The 23,544-nt window shown below is 42.5% G+C and overlaps 1 protein-coding gene across 1 annotated transcript; it reads left to right on the top strand.

Annotated features, from left to right (window-relative positions):
* The first annotated feature begins 2,178 nt into the window (after positions 1 to 2,178).
* LOC134393603 (fibrinogen-like protein 1-like protein) lies at positions 2,179 to 14,576 on the top strand. The gene is made up of 3 exons (XM_063118659.1): positions 2,179 to 2,256; positions 12,043 to 12,223; positions 13,498 to 14,576. Exons 2-3 carry the CDS (start codon positions 12,052 to 12,054, stop codon positions 14,184 to 14,186), a joined length of 861 nt encoding a protein of 286 aa, XP_062974729.1. The 5' UTR covers positions 2,179 to 2,256; positions 12,043 to 12,051; the 3' UTR covers positions 14,187 to 14,576.
* Positions 14,577 to 23,544: the final 8,968 nt, after the last annotated feature.

Genomic DNA, 23,544 nt, shown 5'->3' on the forward strand with positions numbered 1-23,544 from the left:
GTCGTGAAGGCGTCCTGAAGGCGCTTGCATGCACCTCCAGGGCGCCCCGAAACTCTTTGTGTAGATCCTGCCTACATACCTGGCCAGAAGAGGCGGCGGCAGCGGCGGCGGCCCCGCATCGCCCCTCGCTGGGACGAGGTGAAAAGTTCCCGGGCTCGGCGGCTTCACTGGGGAGTCCTTGCCGCTGCCGCCGCCGCCCACCTCCCCGCCGGCCTCCTGCTGCTGGTGAAAGAGGCACCCGGGTTGGAGAGCTTGGCGGAAGAAGCCGGGAACTTTTCGCCCCGTCCCCACAAGGGGCGATGCAGGGCCGCCTCCTCCTCCTCCGCCTCTTCTGGCCAGGTAGGCAGGATCTACACAAAGAGTTTCGGGGTGCCCTGGAGGCGCACGCAAGCACCTTCAGGACGCCTTCACGACTCTGTGTAGATCCGCTCCTCAGGTAGCATGTAGTTGCATGCCTTTTTTCTCTCCCAGTTAATAAGATGTAACAACTACCATTCTAAAGGGATTCAACAGTGAAGTTCTTAACCACAATGCATTAGGTCTGTACCCCGTCATGGTAGCCAGAGGAATATTAGAAGGCTGTATAAGTTTATGGACCATCTGGAACATAAAAATACAATATACAATAAATTTATGGAATTCACTGCCACAGTATGTATTGATTGATACTAGTCTAGATGGCATTTAAATAAGATTAGAGAAATTTATATTTCTTGATGATTATTAGCCAGATCCAGCATTGTATATTGAATAGCAATATCAGACCTGGGTTCAAATGCACACCCAGCCCACTAGTTCACCTTGGGCCAATCACTAACTTTCAAGCTAACCTACCTCACAGAGTTCTTCTGAAGATAAAATCATGAAGAAGACCATGTATGCCGCCTTTAGTTCCTGGGAGGAAAAACAGGATATAGATGAAATAAATAAAACCAAAATGATAACTAAATCAAGAACTTCCATGTTCAGAAGCAGGATACCTCTGGGTACAAACAATGCAGAAGGCTGGTAGCTTCCATGCCTTGAGGCTTTCCAGAGGCATCTGGTTGGCCACTGATGGAAACAGGATGCTGGATTAGATGGATCCTTTGTCCAACAGGGTTCATTTTATGACACATGCCTTGATTAACATGGACATTTGATACGCTTACCGTTGTAATAATTTACCATATACTTGTGGCTATTTTCTGACGTAGCTCAACATTGCCACCTAGAGTCTCTGGGATTTGGCATCCATACCATGATCCCTGAATAAGTAGATATTCTAAGTTTTGTCTCTGAATAAACGTCCTGTTACTTCTTTTTTCAGAAGCAGCTGGGCTAATTTTGGCTAGCTTTCTTAAAATGTAAGTACAGAACCATTAAGAAGATGTGCTGTCCTGGGGTTGCATCATTCCTGGTATAGCTTAGGCTAACCAAAGGAAAAGAGGACAGGGCTCCTGTATCTTTAACAGTTGTATTGAAAAGGGAATTTCAGCAGGAGTCATTTGTATGCATGCAGCACCTGGTGAAATCCCCTCTTCATCACAACAGTTAAAAATACAGGAGCTCTGTCCTCCTTTTCATATGGTCACCCTAGTACAGATAGGTCGTGTCCAGGTTATGTTCTCAACAGGTATGACCAATCAAGGCAAGGTCTGTCAAGACCCTAGACATAACACTGGGTGAAACTCACCTACAGAGAGCAGTTGTCTCAGCAACATGCAGAGGCCTTCTGAAGGCTGGCAGGTGTGGACAGCATGGGGGCAGTGAAGATTGCATCAGAGGGGTTCTTTCTGAGTTCATGGAGTCTGGTAAAGCCATGTCCTCTGGCCTGGAAAGTCCTGGAGTAGCCAAGATGGAACAACATGACACCAGGTGGGAGAAGCCTCCAAATAGTTTTTTTTAATGGCTAGCTAGACCACAAACATCAGAAATGGTGCAATTTTTGTTGGTCTCAAATTCCTGTAAGCTTCACTTCAGTATTTTGTCTTCCTCAAAATACTCAATCTCAGACCCTCCTCTCTTCAACGAACTAGTCAGCACTTGTTCTGAAATCCAACATTCTACTCAAGCAAGTAAAATGTACTAGCTAAGTTAAATTTATTTTTATTTGGAATTGTCTGCGTGTGACTTTGTGTCTTCCTTTCCTGAAACACACACACACACACACACACACACACACACACACACGTTCTCTGCATGTTCCCTGCCCTAGAAAAAAATGGAAAATGGAGGAGAAGAGGCAAAATGACTGCAGGATAGGCACTACGTCATGTGAGTGTCACTTTCCACAATGGCAAACCAGGCAGGACGAGAATGCGATAAAACACTGGTGTGATGGAGCACTGTAAGCTGCTGGTATGTGACAGTAGCCACGTGGCTACTCTTGAGTTAAATTGCATGTTGCTCCAATCCTAAATAAAATTACTTGCAACTAAATGCCACTGCTTTTAATAAAACTTACTTTAAAATTTGTTTTAGGATTATTCCCTGGATATTTTTATGCCATGGAGAATGCCAGTACTCTTTTTAACCTCTTTGTACTCAATGTACACCTCTCATTCCATGTCATCTTTCTAATTTATTATGGCTGAGAAGAAATACCCTCCACCACTTGATATTGTGTGAGGCCACAATGAGTTGTCTCTTACTCAGAAAGTAGAGTGGATATTACAGCAGCCTGACCAAACTGTTGCTGATGTTGATTTTGCTGCAGCTGTTGTCCTTTGTCTGCTTCCTTCTTTCGTGTCATCACTGAGGATGCCAACTGGCAGCAGTATCCTGGGAAAGCAGACTAGCTCCGATGAAAATACAATGGCCCAGTCGTCCGGAATCTGTGGCTATGCCAACAAGATGTTACCTCTCTGCAACAACACAGACCAGGACAAATGTAGACTGGAATGTGCACACAGGCCCATTGAAGGAGCAGGAGCTTGCAGTTCAGCCCAAGAACAGTGGTACAGATGTGGATGCCAACAGCACTATTATGAGGGTGTCTCGAGAGCTTTACAGCCACGCAGGGTACAATCTATACACAAGTAGACAGAAAGAAAGTCATACAACTCCCAGCATGCCCCAGGCAGCCATGCTGGCTCAGGACTGCTGGGAGCTGTAGAACTTTTTCCTGCCTAAACATGCATAGGCTCGCACCCTCAAAGGAGGAGATATCAAATAGGTGCCTGCACAGATTATGGTTTAGTAGCAATTGTCACATTTTGTTTCTTCACTATTTTACAGGGAGGACACACAAAGTCATGGTGAAATCAAACCCTTCCCACGTTTTCTCTGTCACACTTCCGCCCTATGAAGAAAATCTGACTTTTCTTTTGGAAAAGGGAGTAAGAACAGCACTGTCTTGACAGGCAAAGATCTCTTTAGGGCTACTCTGCAGTCTTTTCCCAGAGATGATGTTTGGGAAGCCTAAGCCCAATCACCATACCCCACCGGCTCTCTCTTAAGTAGGCATTTTCTGGCACTCCTTGCGATGTTTAGCTGCCTTATATGCTGTAAATATAAATATCTATGAAGTTATTGTTTATATTATGCATAAAGTTCTAGGAAGTAAGTAGGCTTCAAAATACTTACAATTTGTAAAGGGCAGTTGAATGCCTGAGTGCTGATTGGATGGTTGAGGGGGAGTGCTGATTAGCTGAGCGAGAGTGGGAGAAGCTGGAGAAATGTATCTATATTCATTAAACAAAAAACCTACGGTTTACAAAACAACGTTAAGGCTGTACAGTTTTCAACCAAGCACCAAAAAGCAGGGAAATTGGGAGTGAAGGCTCACAAGCCTTAATGCCACATCCTCCCTAAGGAGGCAGAAAGTGCCAGTGAAATTCTCATTATCCCAAAGCAGATCAACCATGAGGACAGAATGGAGAATATGATATGCAGAGGTGTCTGTGGGGTTGTGAAAAACTGATGACAAACAACTTGGGGCCACCTACTTCTCTTTTGTTTAGAGGAGCCCTTCCCCAAACTGGTACTCTCCAAGGTGTTGGACTTCCATCATTGCAAGTCAGTATGTCCCATGGTCAGGAATGCTGGGACTTGTAATCTCAAACATCTGGAAGGCATCAGGTTATCACGTTCAGAGGTGACTGTGGGGTTGTGGAAAACTGATCATGAACAACTTCAGGCCATCTACTTCTCTCTTTTTAGAGCATCTCCTCATGCTGAGAGTTGCAGCCCAACACATCTGATGGTCACCAGGTTGGGGAATGCTGTTCTAGAGCAAGGGCAGACAGAATGTAGATCTCCAGGTGTTTTGGAGTTCAACTCATAAAAGTCTCTATCAGCATAGACAGTGATCAGGAATGCTGCGAGTTGATGTCCAAAACATCAGGATAGATCTATTTTCTGCCCACATCTGTTCTAAAGTATGATGTTTTCCAGCATTAAGATATGTGATACATCACGGAACTGCAAAAGATGTGCATCAGTTTAAATAGACAAACCAAATGAAGCAACCTAACCCAGATAGTTCCTCAGAGGTCAAAATTAGTTTTCAACTCATGGCATAGGTTGTCTGTTTATTAAATATCAGATATATGGTGTTGGGGGACTAACACAGCATTTTTCTTACATGTTCAGCAGTGTGAGATCAAAGGCACAGCTGCACCTAATAGTTTCATGTGTAAGGATTATTTTAAAACTATTTATGAAAATGATTTTTGTCCTCCCTATAACATGGGAGTTGCAGTGCAACATATCTGGAGAGCACCAGGCTGGAGAAGTTTGGTTTACACTTGGATCCTATACATGTCTTCTCAGAAGTCAGTGTTGCTGAGTTCACTAGGGCTTCCTCCCAAGAGGTACAAGATTGCAAACTGATCTCATCTGAAAGGAGTTAAAGACAGCCAAACTAATTCTTTTCTGTTCCTCTGTCACTCTGATGAGATGATGTATTGTGGGGAGTGAACAGTATATTTTGTATAAACAGATTTTAAGTAAAAAAAAATGGTTCTTTAAAGGGCACGATATTGACCAAAAGTTGAAAGTGCCAGCATATGCTCTGGTTCAACATCTGCAACAAATAGTGTCTCTTTTGTTATCAGTCGTGCTGCTATATGCAAGCTGTGTGTGAGAGAAAAGTATTGGGCAGCCCCTGTATTTGGTAAAGATATAGAACAGTGTTCCCCATCCAGCTGTCCCAGCATTCTGACCATGGGACAAACAGACTTGCAATGGTTATATATAGGCTGCTTGAAAAGCCAGGGTAGGAAGGAGTGTGATGTTTTGCCCACCTGCGCCATCTCAACTTCACCTGAGATGCCCCCAAGCTACTTGACAGGCCTATCTACATCACTAGCACTCAGGATTACTTCAATCTCCTCTTTGCTGATGACATGTGTGAGGGATTTTGCCATAAATTGATGATTTCTGCTCCCACCCAGAAACAAAAGAGTTCTCTTGTTTTCCTTCAACTGGGAAAAATGCTTACTCATGTAGTTAGTGGACTGGGATCTTACAGAAATTTCTTTTTAACTGAACAACACAGCTTTACTAATGTCACTGGGTGAAATTTGGCACCCTGCATTTATGCAGATGGTCTAACAGTTCAACCATGATGAAACCTAACTTGTCCCCTAAAATAAATGCATTTGCAAGCCCTGGAAATTCAAAGCTCCTGCCATCCACAGCAAAGCCAGCATTGTGTGTTCCTTATGCCCTCACTGAAAAACTGACAGGCAATACTATTTGATCCCAGCAGTGGAGCATAGTGCACTATTTTAAGAGTACCTCGAGGAGGCAGTGTGGTCCAGATAAATCCTTCTGAAGCACAAGGGCTCGTTCATATTGCTGAGGTCCAGGCCTGCAACAAAGCGCCGGATTTCTAAGGATTCAACTGGATGAGACATTAACTAAAGATCTGTGATCGGATTTCCCCTACAAGGCAAAAAAGGTGGAGAAGGAGGTGATTTTTAGTACAGGGGAAATTTAGTTTGATTCGGGAAAAGGGTGAATGTTCTTTTCCCAGTGCCATAGTCCCAATCCATTTTCTCACCCCACTGCCTGTCCAATTACTTTTTGAAACAAAGTAATGATCTGGTAGAGTTTATCATGAATTTGCAACAACTCATCTGGTTCAACCTCAAATGTCCAGGTTGTAGCACGGCTGGAAAAAAAATTTCTATTAAGAATCCCCCATCAGCACAATACCTGAACTGTGTTTCTGTGTGTGGTATCCAGGGTGCTGGGACAGGGCTTCAGGCTGGGACAAGTCCAAAAGCAAGATCAGTATGCAGTCCAAAGCCAAACACAAGGAAAATCCCCCCAAAGAACAGGAAATTACAAGACATGAGTCAGGAATCTAATACTCAAACATGGTTCAGCATCCAGTATCTGGAGCTGAAGGCTTTTAAGCCTGAGCCTACAGAGCCCCACCCGAAGCACAGCTGCAGGCAATTAATGCCATCTGCCCTTTACTCACAAGGAGTTCCCAATTCCTCAGACAGACGGTTCTGCATCTTCTAGCTGGCTGAGCTTTGACCTTTTGACCTTCTGAGTCTGAGGGGGCTAACTATGGGGCATGCTCAGTAAAATGACATTTGGGACTTTCAATAAGCTGTTGACTTGCAAGCCTTTTCCCCCCTTCCCAACAGATTATTGGAGTGCTAGAAAGAATGCAGAAAAGGGCAACAAAATAAAATAAGACTGCAATCCTAACGATGCTACTTGGGAGTGTGTTCAATTGAACTCAGTGGGACTTACTTCTAAGTAGTTATCCCTTTGATTGCACTGCAAATTAGCCAAAATGATCAGAGCGCTGAAGTGGACTCTGGTACAAGGAAGGGTTGGCAGGTTTGTGGGGGCTCTTTGGTTTAGAGAAAAGGTAAGGGACTTTTTCTTCCCCAACAGATTTTTAAAAGAGTAAAAGCTGATTGTACATATCATCAGCTTGGTAAGTACACATCCCACACTACAAACCAGGAGGTTGCCTTCACGGTGCCGCTTTGCTGCTGCTTTAGAGAATTTTTTTAGTTAAGTCTATGCAGATACATTCTACACAACGCATGAAGGGTTTGGGTAGTGACCCCTTTTATGATGCTCAATTATTTTTATTGTAAACTGTTCTCTTTTATAACTTGTGTATAATGGCTAACTGCTGGTAACACAATAAATTGACTGACTGACTAGAGAAAACCCCACGGTTTTCCTGCTACAGGGTGGGGGCAGGAATTCCCCATGGCAGGAGGGAGCACAGGGTTTTCTGGTGGCCATCCAAGTGCTCAAGCCAGCCCCCAGCCCAGCAACCAAGCAGCAGTTGCCATCTACCCAGGGACAACCCCAGCTTGATGCCAGAATGAGGCCACATGGTGGAAGGACCATGGTGTCCTCACTTCAGGAAGAAAAGTAAGGTGGAAAGCCCCATGGCGGCTGTTTGTTGGTGGCTTCATCGTATATTGGGTGCAGCACCACCACACAGCCACTGTGGGGCAAATAAATCATATAATTAAAACATCCACATCCACACACAAGGACATACAACTTTAAGAAAGGAATACAAACATTAAATTGTGTTTTACAGATTTAAAACAGATGGTTATTTTATTTTATAATTCAATATTGTACATCTAAATCTTCTGTTAAGATTTAGTTTAATAAAATGTAATATATGCAGTTTTTGTGTGCATGTGGTTTATTTCTAACATTCTTAATGCACTGCAGCTTCACACAGATGAGTAAATACACCCAGTTAAATAAATTTTATTTTCTGTAAAATTAATAAAAATATCAATGAACTCTTTGATGGTATAAATCTGGGCTTCAGCCTATGTTAAGATCTCGGCCTATGTTAAGAGAGCTCCGGCTATTGGGCGGTATAGAAATGTAATAAACAAATAAATAAATAAATAAATAAATAAATAAATAAATGTGGCCCTCAGCATCATCTGGATCTCTGGGTGCTGCAGGCCCAGATTTAGGGCAGTATCCAATGGTAGTTCTACCCAGAGTAAGCACAATCACTTCAATGGTTCTGCTCTGTGTAGGAGTAGCATTGGATCTTGCCCTTATTCTCCAGATCACCATTCTTATATTGAGTCAGGTGGGATCATCAGCTAAGAACTGTCTACTACATTGACTGGCAGCAGATGCTCAGGGTTTCAGACAAGGGCCTTTGTGAGTCCTACCTGGAATAATAGCGCCAGGGCCCCTTTGCATGCGAAGAATATGCTCTACCACTGAGATACAGATGCTCCCAGGTGAGCATGACATCACATTGCTGCTAGTTGAGCCGGAATGTCCACCACCAATCTTGTTCTTCATGAGTGTTTTCCCAAACCATTGCATATACTGACAAGAAATGGGTCAGAGAGAGAAAATAGTATGTGTTGTGGGAGTTTTGATTAGTGTGGAAATGATGGCTGCAATCCTTTACACACTTACCTGGGAGTAAGCTCCATTGAATTCTGCAGGGCTTACATCTGAGCAGATAGGTATATGATGGCACTGGATACCTCTGATCTTAGGCACGCATTCGCATCCATGCCTTGTAAGGGACTGGCACTATTGCAATTATCATGGAGGAGCAAGAGGACAACCCTTAAATTACATTTATATTGCTGAGTGATGTGACAGATGGATGATTCCCTTGGAATATCTGCTCACCCATGGGTTATGCCAATTGCAGTGCTATGATGTCTGGGAAGCCCTCAACACTGACTACAAACTTCTAGGTTGTTAATTTGAATTAGGGTTCAACCCTATGCATGCTTAGACAGAAAAAAAGTCCTATAACTTCCTGTGCAAGTTGAGAGTTGTAGGACCTTTTTTTCTGTCTAAACATATATAGCATGTGGGCATCCACCTTTTAAGAATGACTTTCAGTTTACCTTGACTGTGTTGACAGAAAGATACAATTACTTGGCAAACATAGTTCATCCATTACACATCTTTTATGGTATTTTGAGATTATGGGGCACAGCCTGGAGCACCAGGAACTAGTTAAGATTATATCCCCTACAGCGGCCCATCTGCAAGCTGTTCCTGCGTGACCAGGCCTCTGATACTATTTTGTGCAAACATCTATAATTAATTATTTGCTTTGCCAGCCCACCCCAGTATAAAACATTAGCATATAAGGAAAATAAATTCCATGTGCTTTGTCTGAAGAAGCCTTCTTCAGATCATGCAATCTTGTGTCCAAGAAGCAGTAATAAACAAGGTAAGTTCTAATCTCCGTTCACCCCCATAGGTTTGCTTCTAACAGTGCAACCCTATACATGTCTACTCAGAAGTAAGTCCCATTGGGATTAATAGGGTTTTCTCCCTGAAAAGCGTATATAAGAGTGCAGCCTTTTTATTTTTCTTCAAAACTCCAAAGAACGTGTTGTTAAACATGGGGAATTTCTGATAACCCTTACCCCCAGTTGCTCTTCATAAAAATCAAAATAGTTATGTTTAAGACCAGTGCTATGTAGGACAATCAAATAATGCCTCAAGTATTATTATTATTATTATTATTATTATTATTATTATTATTATTTTAAAAATATCTGTTAGTTTCTGCATTACTTTTAAAATTCTTGGCAAAATTTTTAAAATTCCACACCCCCATTTTCGGTACCAAAGACTTATCAATATAATTGCAGATTACATAGGAAGAGTGCTTGGGAAGTTAAAGGTGGTCCCTAGCCTAACAATCTTGTAATCGAAAGATAGACAAGATGAAGAGACAACAAGGGAAATGAAGAAATAGGGTTTCCATGATAAGATTTTGAATGCATCGGTTGCATCCTTACAGATAGGGTTGCATTCAGGCTGATTCCACTGTTTGATTAGATGGACTGCAGTTGCAGGGTAACTTCTGGGTATGAGGCTACCTGCAGCCTGGGTCAGATTTCCTTGATCCACAGTGATAGAAAACATGGTAAGCATGATGGTAACTTTGGCTATGATATTTTGGTGTAGACTGCAGTCCTGTATCTATTGAACTAAGACGTAAGTACACATAAAAGGGCTGCATAAAAGGTTTAAAATGAATGTTTTGCAAAGGAATGGTTTGCTCTCAGTGATTGATCAAGTAGCAATTTTTAATTTTGTTCTGAGAATTAACTACACAATTATAATTTCAGGAACAACCATTCGTTCACTCTTTCGATCGGCTTTATTTGGATTTTGAATCTCTTTCTAATGGGTATTTCAACATGAGAGATGCAAATGGAAGCACTATGAATAGGCAAATCAATCAAATGTCTCATCTTTCATAACGAAAGTTAAATTCACTTAGTGGGTGCTACTGAGAATTAGAAGTTATTTTCCAAGTAATATGATAACATTCTTATTGAACAGTGTTTTCAGAGGAATGTTTTTTGATAAACTAGTTCTGCCACAATATAAGCACCATGATGATAAATTGTTGCAACTCCCAGTATGCTTAGCACTGATGGAGAAAATTCTTTTTTAAGCTTAGGTCACAAGCATATTAGTGGAACTACTAGAATTTCATAGAACTTAAATGTATGAATCTCAGATATCATATTTTTTCTAGCCATCTAATTAGCTAAATCTTTGTACTCATAATGCACAACTCAAAATGCACACAATTTTCAGGACCCAGAATAAGAAAGGATTTACTTAGCACGTGTATGGGCAATAGCTTTCCAGAGACATGAAGGTGAGATTGCAGAGCTGTCATTGCCTGTGATATCCACCATGTTTTCTGTCCAGCTACAGCCTCCAGTAAAACTGATTTGAAGATTTTAGTATCTGGGAAAGCCAAAGTTTTAGTATCTGTGCCTTCCATCTGTGCCTTAGAAAAGCCAAAACTAATCGTCCCCCCCACCCAAATTTGATCCACCTCTACTGTAAGAGATGGATTGGATTCAAACTTAGGATACAGTCCTGCCCAGTTACCTTGCAGTAAACTCCATAGGAAGCAATGGGACTTCTTTCAAAGTAGACATAAATAGGATTGTGCTGTAATTGAAATGAAATTGATGATAGTTATACTTTAACTCCCATTGAATTCCATGGGAATGAAATGCAACTAACTTAGTCTTGTTCCAGCCTGATGTGTGTACATTTTGGTGTGGCTACTGGAATGACTGTTGAAGATGTCCAGAATGAACACTTTTTATAATACATAGAAGGAAAAGGGCACATCTATTTATGTGGTGAATGTAGCCCTTTCCAAAGAAAACAAGTCCAAAGCTGCCTTCCTTTAGTCGTAAAATTGACTAAAGCAGAAGCTTGTCTAGTCAATTTTACCATTCTGTTGTGCTGTATGGGACTGGGGGAAGAGGTGAAGTTGTAAATAAGCACAGAAATTATCAGGCTTTCTCTCCTATAACCACCAATATGTTTGTTCAGTTATCAAGCTACTGATGCTGTATTAGACTTTTAATGCTTAGGGGGAAATTGTTATGGTTACAGAGAAATCTGCACACAGTCATGGGGTACTCTGTTTCTAATCATTCAGAACAATCCCAACATTGGCCTGGTTCAGACAACACACTAAACCATGCTGCTTAACCACAAAATGCATTCCCTTAACCATTTTGTGGTTAAGCAGCATGGTTTAGCGTGTTGTCTGAACCAGGCCAACATCTCTCTCTCTCTCTCTCTCTCTCTCTCTCTCTCTCTCTCCCTGTGTGGGGAGGGGGATTCAAACTTCACACACACACACACACACACACTTAGTTCCTGGAATATTTTATCCCATCACGCTCTCTACAAAAGCCTGAAAACTCACAGCCCTGAACATCTAATTCCTTGCTTATCTCTGCTGCTGTTGTTCCAAATTTCTGCTTTTTTAGTCCTTCCCATTTATTTCTTTTTGCATTCATTCCAAATATTTTTTGCCTTAAAATTATGTTTCTAAATCTGCAGCTGGCATCAGAATGTGTTGTGTATGTGGAAATGTGCATGGGGTACAGAAGCCATTGGATTAGAGATGATGATGATGAAGAAGAAGATGATGATTATGATGATGGTTTTGCATTCCTACACTGGAAAAGGCATTATGTCAGAAAGCCAGAACTCACAGCAGTTTGCTTTGGAAGGTGGAAATATTGACCCTATATGCTCATGGTCAGATCTTTTCTCTCCATTCAGGTTCGAAAGATGTTACATTATTCAGTTCTTTGCCTGTGCTTTCTCACCATCTTTCATGGAAGTGCTCTCTCGTCACCTTTAACAAAGGATGAGCTGTACTCCAGAATCGGCAACAAACATATGCTGGCGACCAAGGATACAACTTCCCTGATAAATGCCCAAAAACCTAACATTGATGAAGGTAACAAAAAATAAAATTGAATCAAAAGCTGTATGAAAATATAATCAGAGAGGAAATGTCATAGGATTGCACTGCGTAATAATAATAATAATAATAATAATAATAATAATAATAATGTCATTGCAGATACACTGGTTCACATCATGATTCTTTTCAAGTTTCTCTCAAACTTAATAGATGCATTTGATAAGAGAAGGGATATTCAGAATTCCTAAATGAGCAGAATAGTCATATGCATCAGAGCAGAAGTAGAATGAGGTCAGTCAATGGCAAATGTACCAATTGATTACTTATGTGCCACTTTCCCCTTACAATTTTAAGGGTTTATGTTTAGACAGAAACAAATCCTATAGTTCCCAGGATGTCCTAGCCAGCATGACACTTTAAAATCAGCCCGGGAATTAGCCTTGATTAGCCTAGGTTCTTTGAAAGACTGCCTTCTCCTCTATGAACCTTCAAAATGTAGTGAGCCAGCAGTGAGTGGATCATAGGTAGGGGCATTCCATAAACCAGGGAGCACTGGTGTTTCCTTTCACCAGCATTTGGGGATCTCTTGCTTATTCTGCTGAGTGGGACCCAAAGCCCTGTACTGGATGCACCACTATAACTATGGAAAACATAGAGTAGCTCAAGTGTGCTGGGTAACAAACTATCTGGCTTTCAAAGATTAGAGGATTTGACCAGATCTGTCCCATACCAGGAGAGAATGGATGGCACATTCTATACCAGGGGTAGGCAACTTGTAGCCCTCCAGATGTTTTGGTCTATGACTCCCATCACCCCTCAGCATTGGCTATGCTGGTTAGCTCTCATGGGACATCTGGAGAGCCACAAGTTGCCCGACCCTTGTCCTACACAATGGAATTCTCTCTGCTCCTCCTCCTTTGTCTTATGTCAGACTGTGTGCCAAAATGTACTCCTAAGACTCTTTACATCACGTTTCCTGTAAACGGGTGCCACCCTCAACTAACAGTGTCCATGTACTAGTCCTCTTTCCCCCCTTTAAAGAAATTATTTTCACAACACTCTTTGCAGAATGGTAGCATAACACCAGAGCATCCAAGCATCTTTGGTGCCTTTTGCAAATGGATATAATTTTAAGATAATGCAGAATGAAGTAGTGAGAACTGTTAAAAAACAAACAAACCTGAAAGAGGTGTGTGTGTGTGTGTATTAAATGAACTGGAAAGTCCCTGCTTTCTTGAATTGCCAGTGCATTTCATTGCTGAGTGAGTGCATGGAAGGTACTACAGGAGTCTGTTTTTTCTTTTCAGAATATCTGGCAAGAGACTGCAGGGCTGCTTACCGCAGTGGCAGGAGGCAAAGTGGCCTGTACGTCATCCGCCCTAAACGTTATCCTTCACTGGTGGTAGTCTACTGCGATATGGAGTATGATGGAGGTGGCTGGACGGTCCTCCATAGAAATGATGTCCATACGGCACTGCAGTCAAACCAAACGACACTGTGGTCAAGCCAATGGGATGCTTATAAGCACGGTTTTGGGGACCTGTTGGGAAACCACTGGCTTGGCAATGAATTCATGTATCTCTTAACCCGACAGAATGCCTTCTTTGTGCGATTTGTCATAACTGATGGTAATGGAAAAACCAAGCACGCTGACTACCAGAGTTTTAGGGTGGACAGTGAAGAAAGTGGATATGTTTTGAGGCTAGGGAACTATACAGGGGATGCAGGAGATGCCCTGACCACGGTGGGTGAATCAGGAATCCATGACAACATGAGGTTTTCTACCCAAGACCGGGATAATGACCGGAGGGCCACTACAAATTGTGCACTGGACAATGGAGGTGGCTGGTGGTACGATAACTGCTACTCAGCCCTCCTCACCAGCAGCAGCCACATTTACTGGAAGGGATTGTGCACACAGGTTAGCAACTGTAAAGTAGCATCCATCATGATTAAACCAAATGGGAAAAATTGCCACCTACCTTTAAGATATTAATGAATTGTTGCTTCCTGCTTTAGAGTCTTCCTCTCACTTTAGATCAGCTCTGGAAACCAACCAACCAACCAACCAACCAACCAACCACACCAATATGTTGTTTGTAGAGCTCTAAGATCTAGGGCAGAATCCCCCAGGAATTTCTCCAGGAAAAATTACATTAAAAGGAATGAAAGTTGCCTAAGACTGCAGCAGGGCTGTTTCATGACATTTTACTGTCTGAGGCAAAGCAACAAATCCCACCCACCCCTGGTCATGATGTATAGTATCCAAGACTGGTCAAGTCATTTTGGTGCCTGAGGCAAACCTGCCTCCCCCGCAAGTGTCCCTCCCTGGGAGTAAAAATAGTAACTTAAATAACTATTAATTTGGTCCCTTTTCAAGACACCCAGCATCTCCTGTTTCATTGCCTAACAGTAGGGCCCCACCTTGGCAGGGTCTACACTACTGCTTTAAAATGCTTTATAACAGTAGTGACAACTGTTGGGGCCCAGGACACATTTCATATACAGTTTTCAAACTTTTTCAGTGTTTTATTCTGCTTCATGTAGATCTGGCCCTAGACCATAATCATGGTGGTAAGCAACTCTCATTCATTTCAATGGATGTTTCTCAGGAGAAGTATCCAATAGAATTTCCTCTTCGTTTCCCACCTGCTTCAAAACCTGTTAAATAGTTTGCCCCAATACATAACACACACACACACCAGCAGTGAAGTCAAAATAATTAAAAGTCTACCCCTTTCCAGGTGTGAAAAGGCAGTGGTTTACTTAAAACAGAAGGCCAATGTAGAGCTGAAATGTCTTTATCCCTGTTCTTTTAATGAAAAATAAAATAAAATTTATTTGTGATTTACAGATACCTGCAATAAAAAAAGAGAGAAATGGCTGTTGTTTCATTATCAATGGTACTCTGCACAAACATAAACCAAAGTCATATTTTTAAGCATGGGATAATGTTTCCAAAATTGGAGATGTAAATATGTTCCTGAGGTCACTTTTGAACCTGAAAACATATAGGGAGTCCACATCAGTTGGGCAAGTTGAGTAGGACATCAGAGGCTTTTTTGCTCCAACTTCTTTATTCATTATAATTATACCCTTCTGTCTCTCCATGGAGCTCAAGGTGCTGTAAATTCCTCCCCCCATTCTGTCTATACTGTGAAGTAGGTTAAGTTGAGATATGGTCCGAGATCACCCAGTGAGTTTCATGGCCAAATGAGAATTTGAACTTAGCTTGGGCCGTGAGACCCAACCCCCCATGTTTGCACTCCTTCATGTTATCCCCACATAAAGGAGCAAGTGCGGGGTATGTAATGAGGTGGGGAGGGAACCGCACCACCGTATGGGCGACACTGCGCCTTGGTGCTTCCCTCCCCAGTTCCCCCCTTTTACCTTGGACAAAAGTTTTTTCCCCATGAGGAGGAGGAGGGGCCACTGCTGCCACCATCCCATGTGCCCTGTTCCTCCGTTCCCCCCCCCATGCAAAAGTAGCAGGGGGAAACTGTTGGGAGTCTGCTTAATGTTTGCAGAAGCTGTCTGTATTCTTGTACAAAGCTGTTCCCGGCACTAGTTGAGAGAGTAAAATATTCTTTTATGGGTTGGTGGGGATAAGATGTATTGATAGAAGGGAGCAATGTGATCCCCAAGCAGGTGTAAGGAGGGAAAACCCTTCTGGGGAACACCAGCAGACAAAAACCAAGACAGCAGCATTTTGAAATCAATTATTTAATTTTTAATTTTTATTGTGAATATCAACAAAACAGAACAGAAAATACATCGTGAAAACGAAAGGAAAAACCAACAACCATACATTGCATATATAGGATTATCGTCATTTCCATCATATGTACCATTCCAAAAAAAAAAAAAAAAAAAAAAAATGGGGGGGGGGGAGAGAGAGTTATATAAAGGTTTCAAGAAAAGCAGACCAGATATCTGTGTATTCAACCACTTGCAAGTTGCGTCTATATAACACCTGTTCAAAAGTTGATTAGGTCCTTGATCCATTGAATTATGAGAGGTGTGAATTTGTCCTTCCAATGTGATAGTGTAAGTCTGAAGATCCATCTGCACTAACCACATGTTAACTTCCAAGAAGCTGGTAGGTAATTTAGGAGGACATGCACATTATTCCATATTAGAGATTGTTTCAGTATAAAGTTCATCCTTATATTTAACACACAAGTCTGAAAAGGACAAAAACTCATCACCTGAGCCTATTAATTGATCCAAAGTAAAAACCATCTTATCCATCCATGTCCTGCACAGAAATGGTTTCCTTCCAGTTCTATCTGGGTTTCCGCATATAGTTAATTTTGCATGAGAGAATCGCTCAAACTGTAATTGAAATGATATTATATGCCATCTCCCTCTAGCAGACAAAATTGTAAGATTGTGGGTTTTTTTACTTATTCTGATATGACGAATATCTATCAATACTTTTAAGATTTCATCTGGACTCTGTTTCTGTGGGCAATGAGGGAGGGTGCGGGTGGAGCGCTAAAAACTCCATTCAACAGACTAACAAGTCCCTACGATGATCATGCTGGAGGAGAAGAACCACCCTGCCCTCCCCTTTTGTCATCAAGACTCCATGCTTCCCCACCACTTTTTCCATTTATTTTTCTTTACACACACACACACACACACACACACACAGGTAAGAAGGAAAAGACCGAAGAACTGTACAGGGTCTTTTGATTGGTAGCAACTGGAGCCATCCATCTGTAAAGCACCCCCACTACTCAGGATTCCCTGAATCTGGAGGTTTCCAGGGAATCCTGAGTAGTGGGGGTGCTTTACTGATGGATGGCTCCAGTTGCTACCAATCAAAAGACCCTGTACAGTTCTTCGGACTTTTCCTTCTTACCTGTGAGTGTGTGTGTGTGTGTGTGTGTGTGTGTGTGTGTGTGTGTGTGTGTAAAGCCATCAGGGCGGGAAGAGTCACAGAGGCAATCTTTATGTCCCCAACATCCAATCTGGGCATTTCAGCCTTTCTAGTGATGGTGCTTTGGAGTGGGGAGGGAAGGACTGGCCAATGAGACCACATCACGCTAGTCCTTTTCTAACTTCACTGGCTGCCACTCCAGGTCATCTGAAGGAACGCCTCCTCCCATATGTACCTGCCTGGACCCTAAGGTCATCCTCAGCGGTCCTTCTCCATGAGCCCCTGCCAAAGAAAGTGAGGCAGGTAGCTACCAGGAAGAGGGCCTTCTCTGCTGTGGCACCCTGGCTGTGGAATGAACTCCCTAAGGAGGTTCACCTGGCATCTACACTATATTCTTTCAGACACCAGTTGAAGACCTTTTTATTCTCTCAGCATTTTAACAGTCTATAAATTCAATTTTAACTTTGCTGTTTTAAATTTGAATTTTAAATTTGCATTTCTGCATTGCTGCTGATTTTATCCTGGTTGTGCTTTTATATTGTATTTTATATCATGTTTTTTATACTGTTTGTTTTATACTTTGAATGGTTTTAATTTTTGTGAACAGTCCAGAGAGCTTCGTCTATTGGGCGGTATAAGAATGCAATAAACAAATAAATAAAAATAAGGAGGTTGGAGGGGGCTCAGGATAAATCATATCCTGGCCTCTCTCCTCCGCCCCCTGCCTACCACAACACCCACTTTCTGACCTTGGAGAAGCAGCTGGCATGGTCTTCTCTGTGCCAGCTGGGAGGGGGATTAGATCTCTGACACCTCTTTCTGAGGTCAGAGCACTGTCTCCAACCTTGAAGGGGGTAATCCAAGTCATTATATGGTGCCTGGGAAACTTGCTCAGGGACCATAGGATTGCTCTCCTCATTACATTATTTTAACACTATGAATAGAACTCCTGATATAGGAAAAAACATGATGAATGAAAACTATGTTATACTGGCTCCCTGGCTGAACTTTCATGCTCCTGCCTTCCCCTCATATTCTTCTAATTGGTACACAGAACATGTAGAAGTAACCCAATTTGTCTGCACCTTTGATTTGAAAAGAGAGGCTATGAAAATCTAAAATGGGTCAAGAGAAATCATATTGACGTATGAGAATGTTTAGTGAGTGGTGGTAGGCTCTGTGTAAAAGCAAGAAAAAGTAGTCAAAGAAAAACATTTGGAAAATACATTTGGAAACTTCATCTTTTGCCATTTTCTAGCCACACAGTTTTAGAACATGAGAATAGTCCCATTTCTAAGCATAAACACTAGGAAGTTAGTTGTATTGGACCTTCTTGATATTATTATTATTATTATTATTATTATTTATTTATATAGCACCATCAATGTACATGGTGCTGTACAGAGTAAAACAGTAAATAGCAAGACCCTGCCGCATAGGCTTACAATCACATCTAGTACATGTTATACACGTGAAAGGGTTCCATGAGCAGAAGGGAAGTAAGGCTACACTGCCAGTCTTGCTGCTGGTGTCAGATGCCCCCCCCCCCACTGGCCCCACACCTTTGACATCCATGCATAGAGTGTGGATATTGGCAAAAGTGGGGGCTATACTTCAGCAACTGCTCACATGTAATTGCTTCATGTAGTCTGGACCTCTGTGCAATCAGAGGGTCATGATCGCATGGAGCACAAATATGGGAGCAGTTCCTCATGCGCCGCTGTCCCATTGGAGACATCCATGCTCAACTTGTTGATGTCAAGGGGGTTGGGACTGGCAGGGGACATAAGTTGGGAGTGGGCAGCATAGCTCTGCTTCCCTTCTACATGTGAAGCCACTTTTGGTTTTAGCAACTATGCACAGGCTACAGGAAGCAGTAACGTCAAAAGATGTTAATGTATTTAGCATCAGTGGTGCAGTGGAAACAGGGCTCACAGGAATGCAGCAGGGATGCTGATGTCATCTGCCACCCCCACCCCCCGCCCACCTCAGAATTTCTCCAAATAGGTTCAGCATCTTGAACTGCTCCTTTAGAGTTCTCGCTGGTTCTGACTAAAACCCAGAATGGATTCACAGCCCCACTGAAATCAGAACCACCAGCCTCCATGGCACAGAGTCCTCCAAAACAGATGGGGATGGACAAATCCATTTCTCTTTCCCCAACACTCAAATTTTTAAGTTCATTCCATCCTGTTCATGAATGCCAGTGGCAAATTGTGGTGGATTATGGGAGTTGAAAGACATCAATTTTGGGAAGGCTGGTATGGAATATGCAAGCAATCTTCAAAAATAATATAAAGATAATGGTAGAGAGAAGGTTTTCTTACTTCTGTGCTCAGTTTCCTTATTTCTCCAACCTTGAGTTAATATTCTTCATTTACAATGTTTGTCACCATGAGTTGTCCTGTCACGCAGGCTAGATGTCTCCGTGAGTGTGCTACGTTTCTAGAATGTGAGGTCTATTGTAAAGATAACAAGTTAAGAACGAACAGATGGGTCACACGGACAGGCTGTGGGGAGCCTGGTATTGCTTTGCTTCTCAAATACAAGGCACTAAAGGTTCCACTGAGGATGGCAGTCACTGCCCCCCCCCGCTCCTCCTCCTCCTCCTCCTCCTTCTGGATTAAGGGACATGGGGTGAAAACTGGATTAATCATTTGTGGAAAGTGGCAGCATGGAATCCAGGGCAGAAGAATGATGAGTCAATGCTAAAAACCAGACTCTTGGATTTAAACTGCCTTATTTCAATCAAAGTCAAGGGGACTAAGCTGGCTTAAATCCAAGCTATCGAACTGTTTAGATCTCTATTCGAAGTTTTTGAAAATTTCTTGCCACATAATGCTCTTGTATAAGAGCTGAACAACACAATCAGTAGAATCACCTGGTTTGATGCTCCCTAGCCCAGAGGATATCACTTCAGACTGCAGCCGGGGATGATCCTTCGAATGTTCTTTGATAGCAAATACTTCCTGAACCTGAAAAGCTACCATGGCAAAGAATTTCAGCTCCTATTATATGCTAGTTTTCTATATGCCCATTTTATAGAGAAAGTATTCAGAACTGTTATTCCTCACCCAATATCTGGGTTCACATGGCACGACAACCCATTGTTGGTAACCGCTTCCTGCAGGGTGGTTTATTTTGGGCCGACAAGCTACCTTGACAACCAATGGCTTGTTCAAGGGGTAGTTCTACCCACGATGGGTAGAAGGTGTATCATCTGACCTTGGCAGAGCGAACCCATTGTGGGTTGCAGTGACTGGGCACAGAGCTGCTCTTCCTGACTGCACCTGATGCTGCCGCCCCACGCCGCTACCACCTGTGACTGCCCCTCCAATGATGCCCAAATATCACTTGTTTGCCAGCCCCCTTTCTTTCACCTCCTGAAATTTGCACAAATGGGGTTGTAATGTGTGTGTGAATTACTTCTTTTGGAGGTGCACAAATGTGCACTTATGGCTGTCCAGTATGTATAGCCTTGCCTTATCAATGTCCAATAACTTCTCCAAACCGGGGGGGGGGGCTAGATCTTCCTTTTGTCAAGTAGCTGGAGACTCAGGGAAGTGTTGAATAGAAGCAGTACACCGACAAGTGTCAGTTCAATGCTAAAACCCTGAGAATCACGCTGCCAAGGGGAGATATTGTTCCCAGCCCTTTTTGGTGCATCTACTTCTCCTGGTCCCTGTCAACCACTTCCAAAGCAGAGCCTTTGCAGTCTCACCTTGTTAATGTCCTATATGCCTTTTCTCCCTTTGAAAGCTGAAACATATAATGACATTGACAAGGCAAAACTATACATATTGGCTATACAGTCACACACCTCTGAAAGACTGACGATAACAACAACAACAACAACAACAACAACAACAACAACAACAACAACAACCCATTTGCAGAAACTTCTAGGGCTGAAAAAAGTGCCATGAAACGAAGAGGCTTCACAACTGGAGCAGGGAGGGGGACAGGACAGGCATACAAGTTGGGTTCTGCTGCACAGGACTCAGCGACACTGAGTGGAGGACTGAGGGGGAAGTGGGGGAAGCCTTGCGTCTGTTGAATGCACCATGGCTTGTTTCGTGAACAACTTGCACTGCGTAGCTCATTCACAAGGTGGATTGCCATGCCATGCAAACACAGCCAATGTTTGAAGTGGTACAATCCAGCACAAGCTGCTCTACATGGTTCTGCAGATCACGTAGCATGGCAGTTAATCTTCTGAGTCTATAAAACTTTCTATAGGTGATTTTCCTTGCTCCTGGAGCCCTGTTGCAGCTGGAAGAGAAAGTTAATAGCAGAATTATTTGCTCCCAGAGGATTTATGCAGGGAGTGTAGCAAAAGTTATATAGAACTAGCTGATCATAACTGCCTGTGTTTATTTTTCAAGAAATTGCATTTTGATGGACGGAATTTTTATTGCTTCTTTTGGTTTACTTAGTTCTATAACCCGGAATCAGGCTGACGTAATACATTTGCAGAGTTAACAAATGAAACACATTCACAGTTCCTAAAAGTAACCACACCTGGCTTGTAACCTTTTTTGCAATTAGTCCATGGTCATTAAATATATATATATATATATATATATATATATATATATATATATATATATATCATCATACTAAAATAGAAAGGGCAACTAAAATGATCATAGGGCAGGAGCATCTCCCCTATGAGGGGAGGTTACAACAGCTGGAATTGTTTGGCTTGGGGGGAAAAAGAGGGTTTGTACCTGATAAGAGATGTAAGAAATTATGCATGGTGTGGAGAATGTGGATAGGGAGACATTTTTCTCCCTTTCTTAGAATACCAGAACCCAGGGTCACCCCATGAAGCTGATTGGTGGGAGATTCAGGCTTAGTTATAATGAGGCATGGAGTAATAGGTTCACAGAGGACAAATTACTTGAGAGGCCATTAAGGAAGATATTATGGACTGTGCTTTCTGGATGAAGGAGCAGCAACTCCAGAGGGACCAAGGGAAAGGAAGCAGGATTGCGGCAAGGTGGAAACAAGGGAAAGAAATGAGATTTGGAGAGAGGGGACAGGTGCTTCCTGATGAGTAGTTCCCGATGATGCTTTTATCTCACTCATTCACAACATTTCATGGGGGAGTCCAGACAATATCTTCTACTTGTAATGCTCCCGTGCTTTCCCACTGTTTCTTCCATTATTATTTTTTATTGTGGAAAATTCGTTAAGAAAGAAAAGACAGAATAGCTGCACGATGCCTTCTGATTAGTAGTGCTAGGAGGTCTCCGTCTGGAAGCATCCAATGTTGGAAACAGGCAGTATCTCAGGCAGTACCCGGAATCCAAGCATTCAGAACAGAGCTCTTCGGAGGCCTCTGTCAGTAGGCACAACATCTGAATGGAATCTCCTAGAACAAACAACTTAGTTCCACCATAAACAACATTAAAAGAGGACAACTACTACTACTACTACTACTACTGCTACTACTATTACTACAATGGCCTGGTTAACGTTAATGCATTCCATTAACCATTTTGTGGTTAAGCAGCATGGTTTAACGTGTTGTCTGAACCAGGCTACCGATTGTCAAACGTGCCTAGCTGTGGATTCTCCAGGGTTAGTGGCACGGTATCTCAGTCAAGATGTCAGCTGTGGGAGAGCAAACAATAACACTGCTTGCTGCTTTCTAAAAACAAGTGGGGGCTGGTGGCTCCGATTTTGGTGGGGCTGTGAATCTACTCTGGGTTTCAGTGAGAACCAGCCAGAACTCTAATGGAGCTATCCAAGGTGCCAAACCTGTTTGGGGGAACGGTTTCAGCACCTTGCATAGCTCCTTCAGAGTTCTGTCTGGTTCTGACTGAAATCCAGAATGGATTTATAGACCCACTGAAATCAGAGCCACGTGTCTCCACTGATGAAAGCATCTGGTTGGCCACTCGATGGAGCCTTGGTCTGATCCAGCAGGGGACCTCTTACTGATTTTTTCTGTTCTTTGGTGCTAGATGAGGAGCTTTTCCCCAGACAAGCCATGACTCCATGACACAGTCATCTTCTACAAGGGCAGCTCACCTGCCATTTCACTTCTTACTGTTTAGGCTTTGCTTCAGTTTGGGGAAGGGTTCACAGTTAAGAGAGTTTTATTATGAGAATTGCAACCGTGAAAGGGTTACACCGAGGGCAGGCTGTATTTTTGGCTAATACACACAATGAAATGTGCAGCTTTTTACGTAACTCCTTGGAACGTCTTTTCTCTCCTCCACTACCTTGGGCATGTTTCATCTCTGGAGGCAGGAGAGATGCTCACAGTAATAAAAATAATATGGATCCAAAAAGTCAGTGAGCATTATATGTAAGCAAACATGGAATGCAAGCTGACAGGAAACTCTCTTGTCTGAGGACCAGTGTTTCTCTTGGGGGTGCATGTCGAGCTCAGGGATGTACATTTGACTTATCACAGCTAATGCTAGTCTCTTTCTAATCCTCTCAAGTGTGTGCTGCA

The sequence above is a fragment of the Elgaria multicarinata genome, chromosome 2, assembly GCF_023053635.1.
Source record: "Elgaria multicarinata webbii isolate HBS135686 ecotype San Diego chromosome 2, rElgMul1.1.pri, whole genome shotgun sequence".
Taxonomy (NCBI): domain Eukaryota; kingdom Metazoa; phylum Chordata; class Lepidosauria; order Squamata; family Anguidae; genus Elgaria; species Elgaria multicarinata.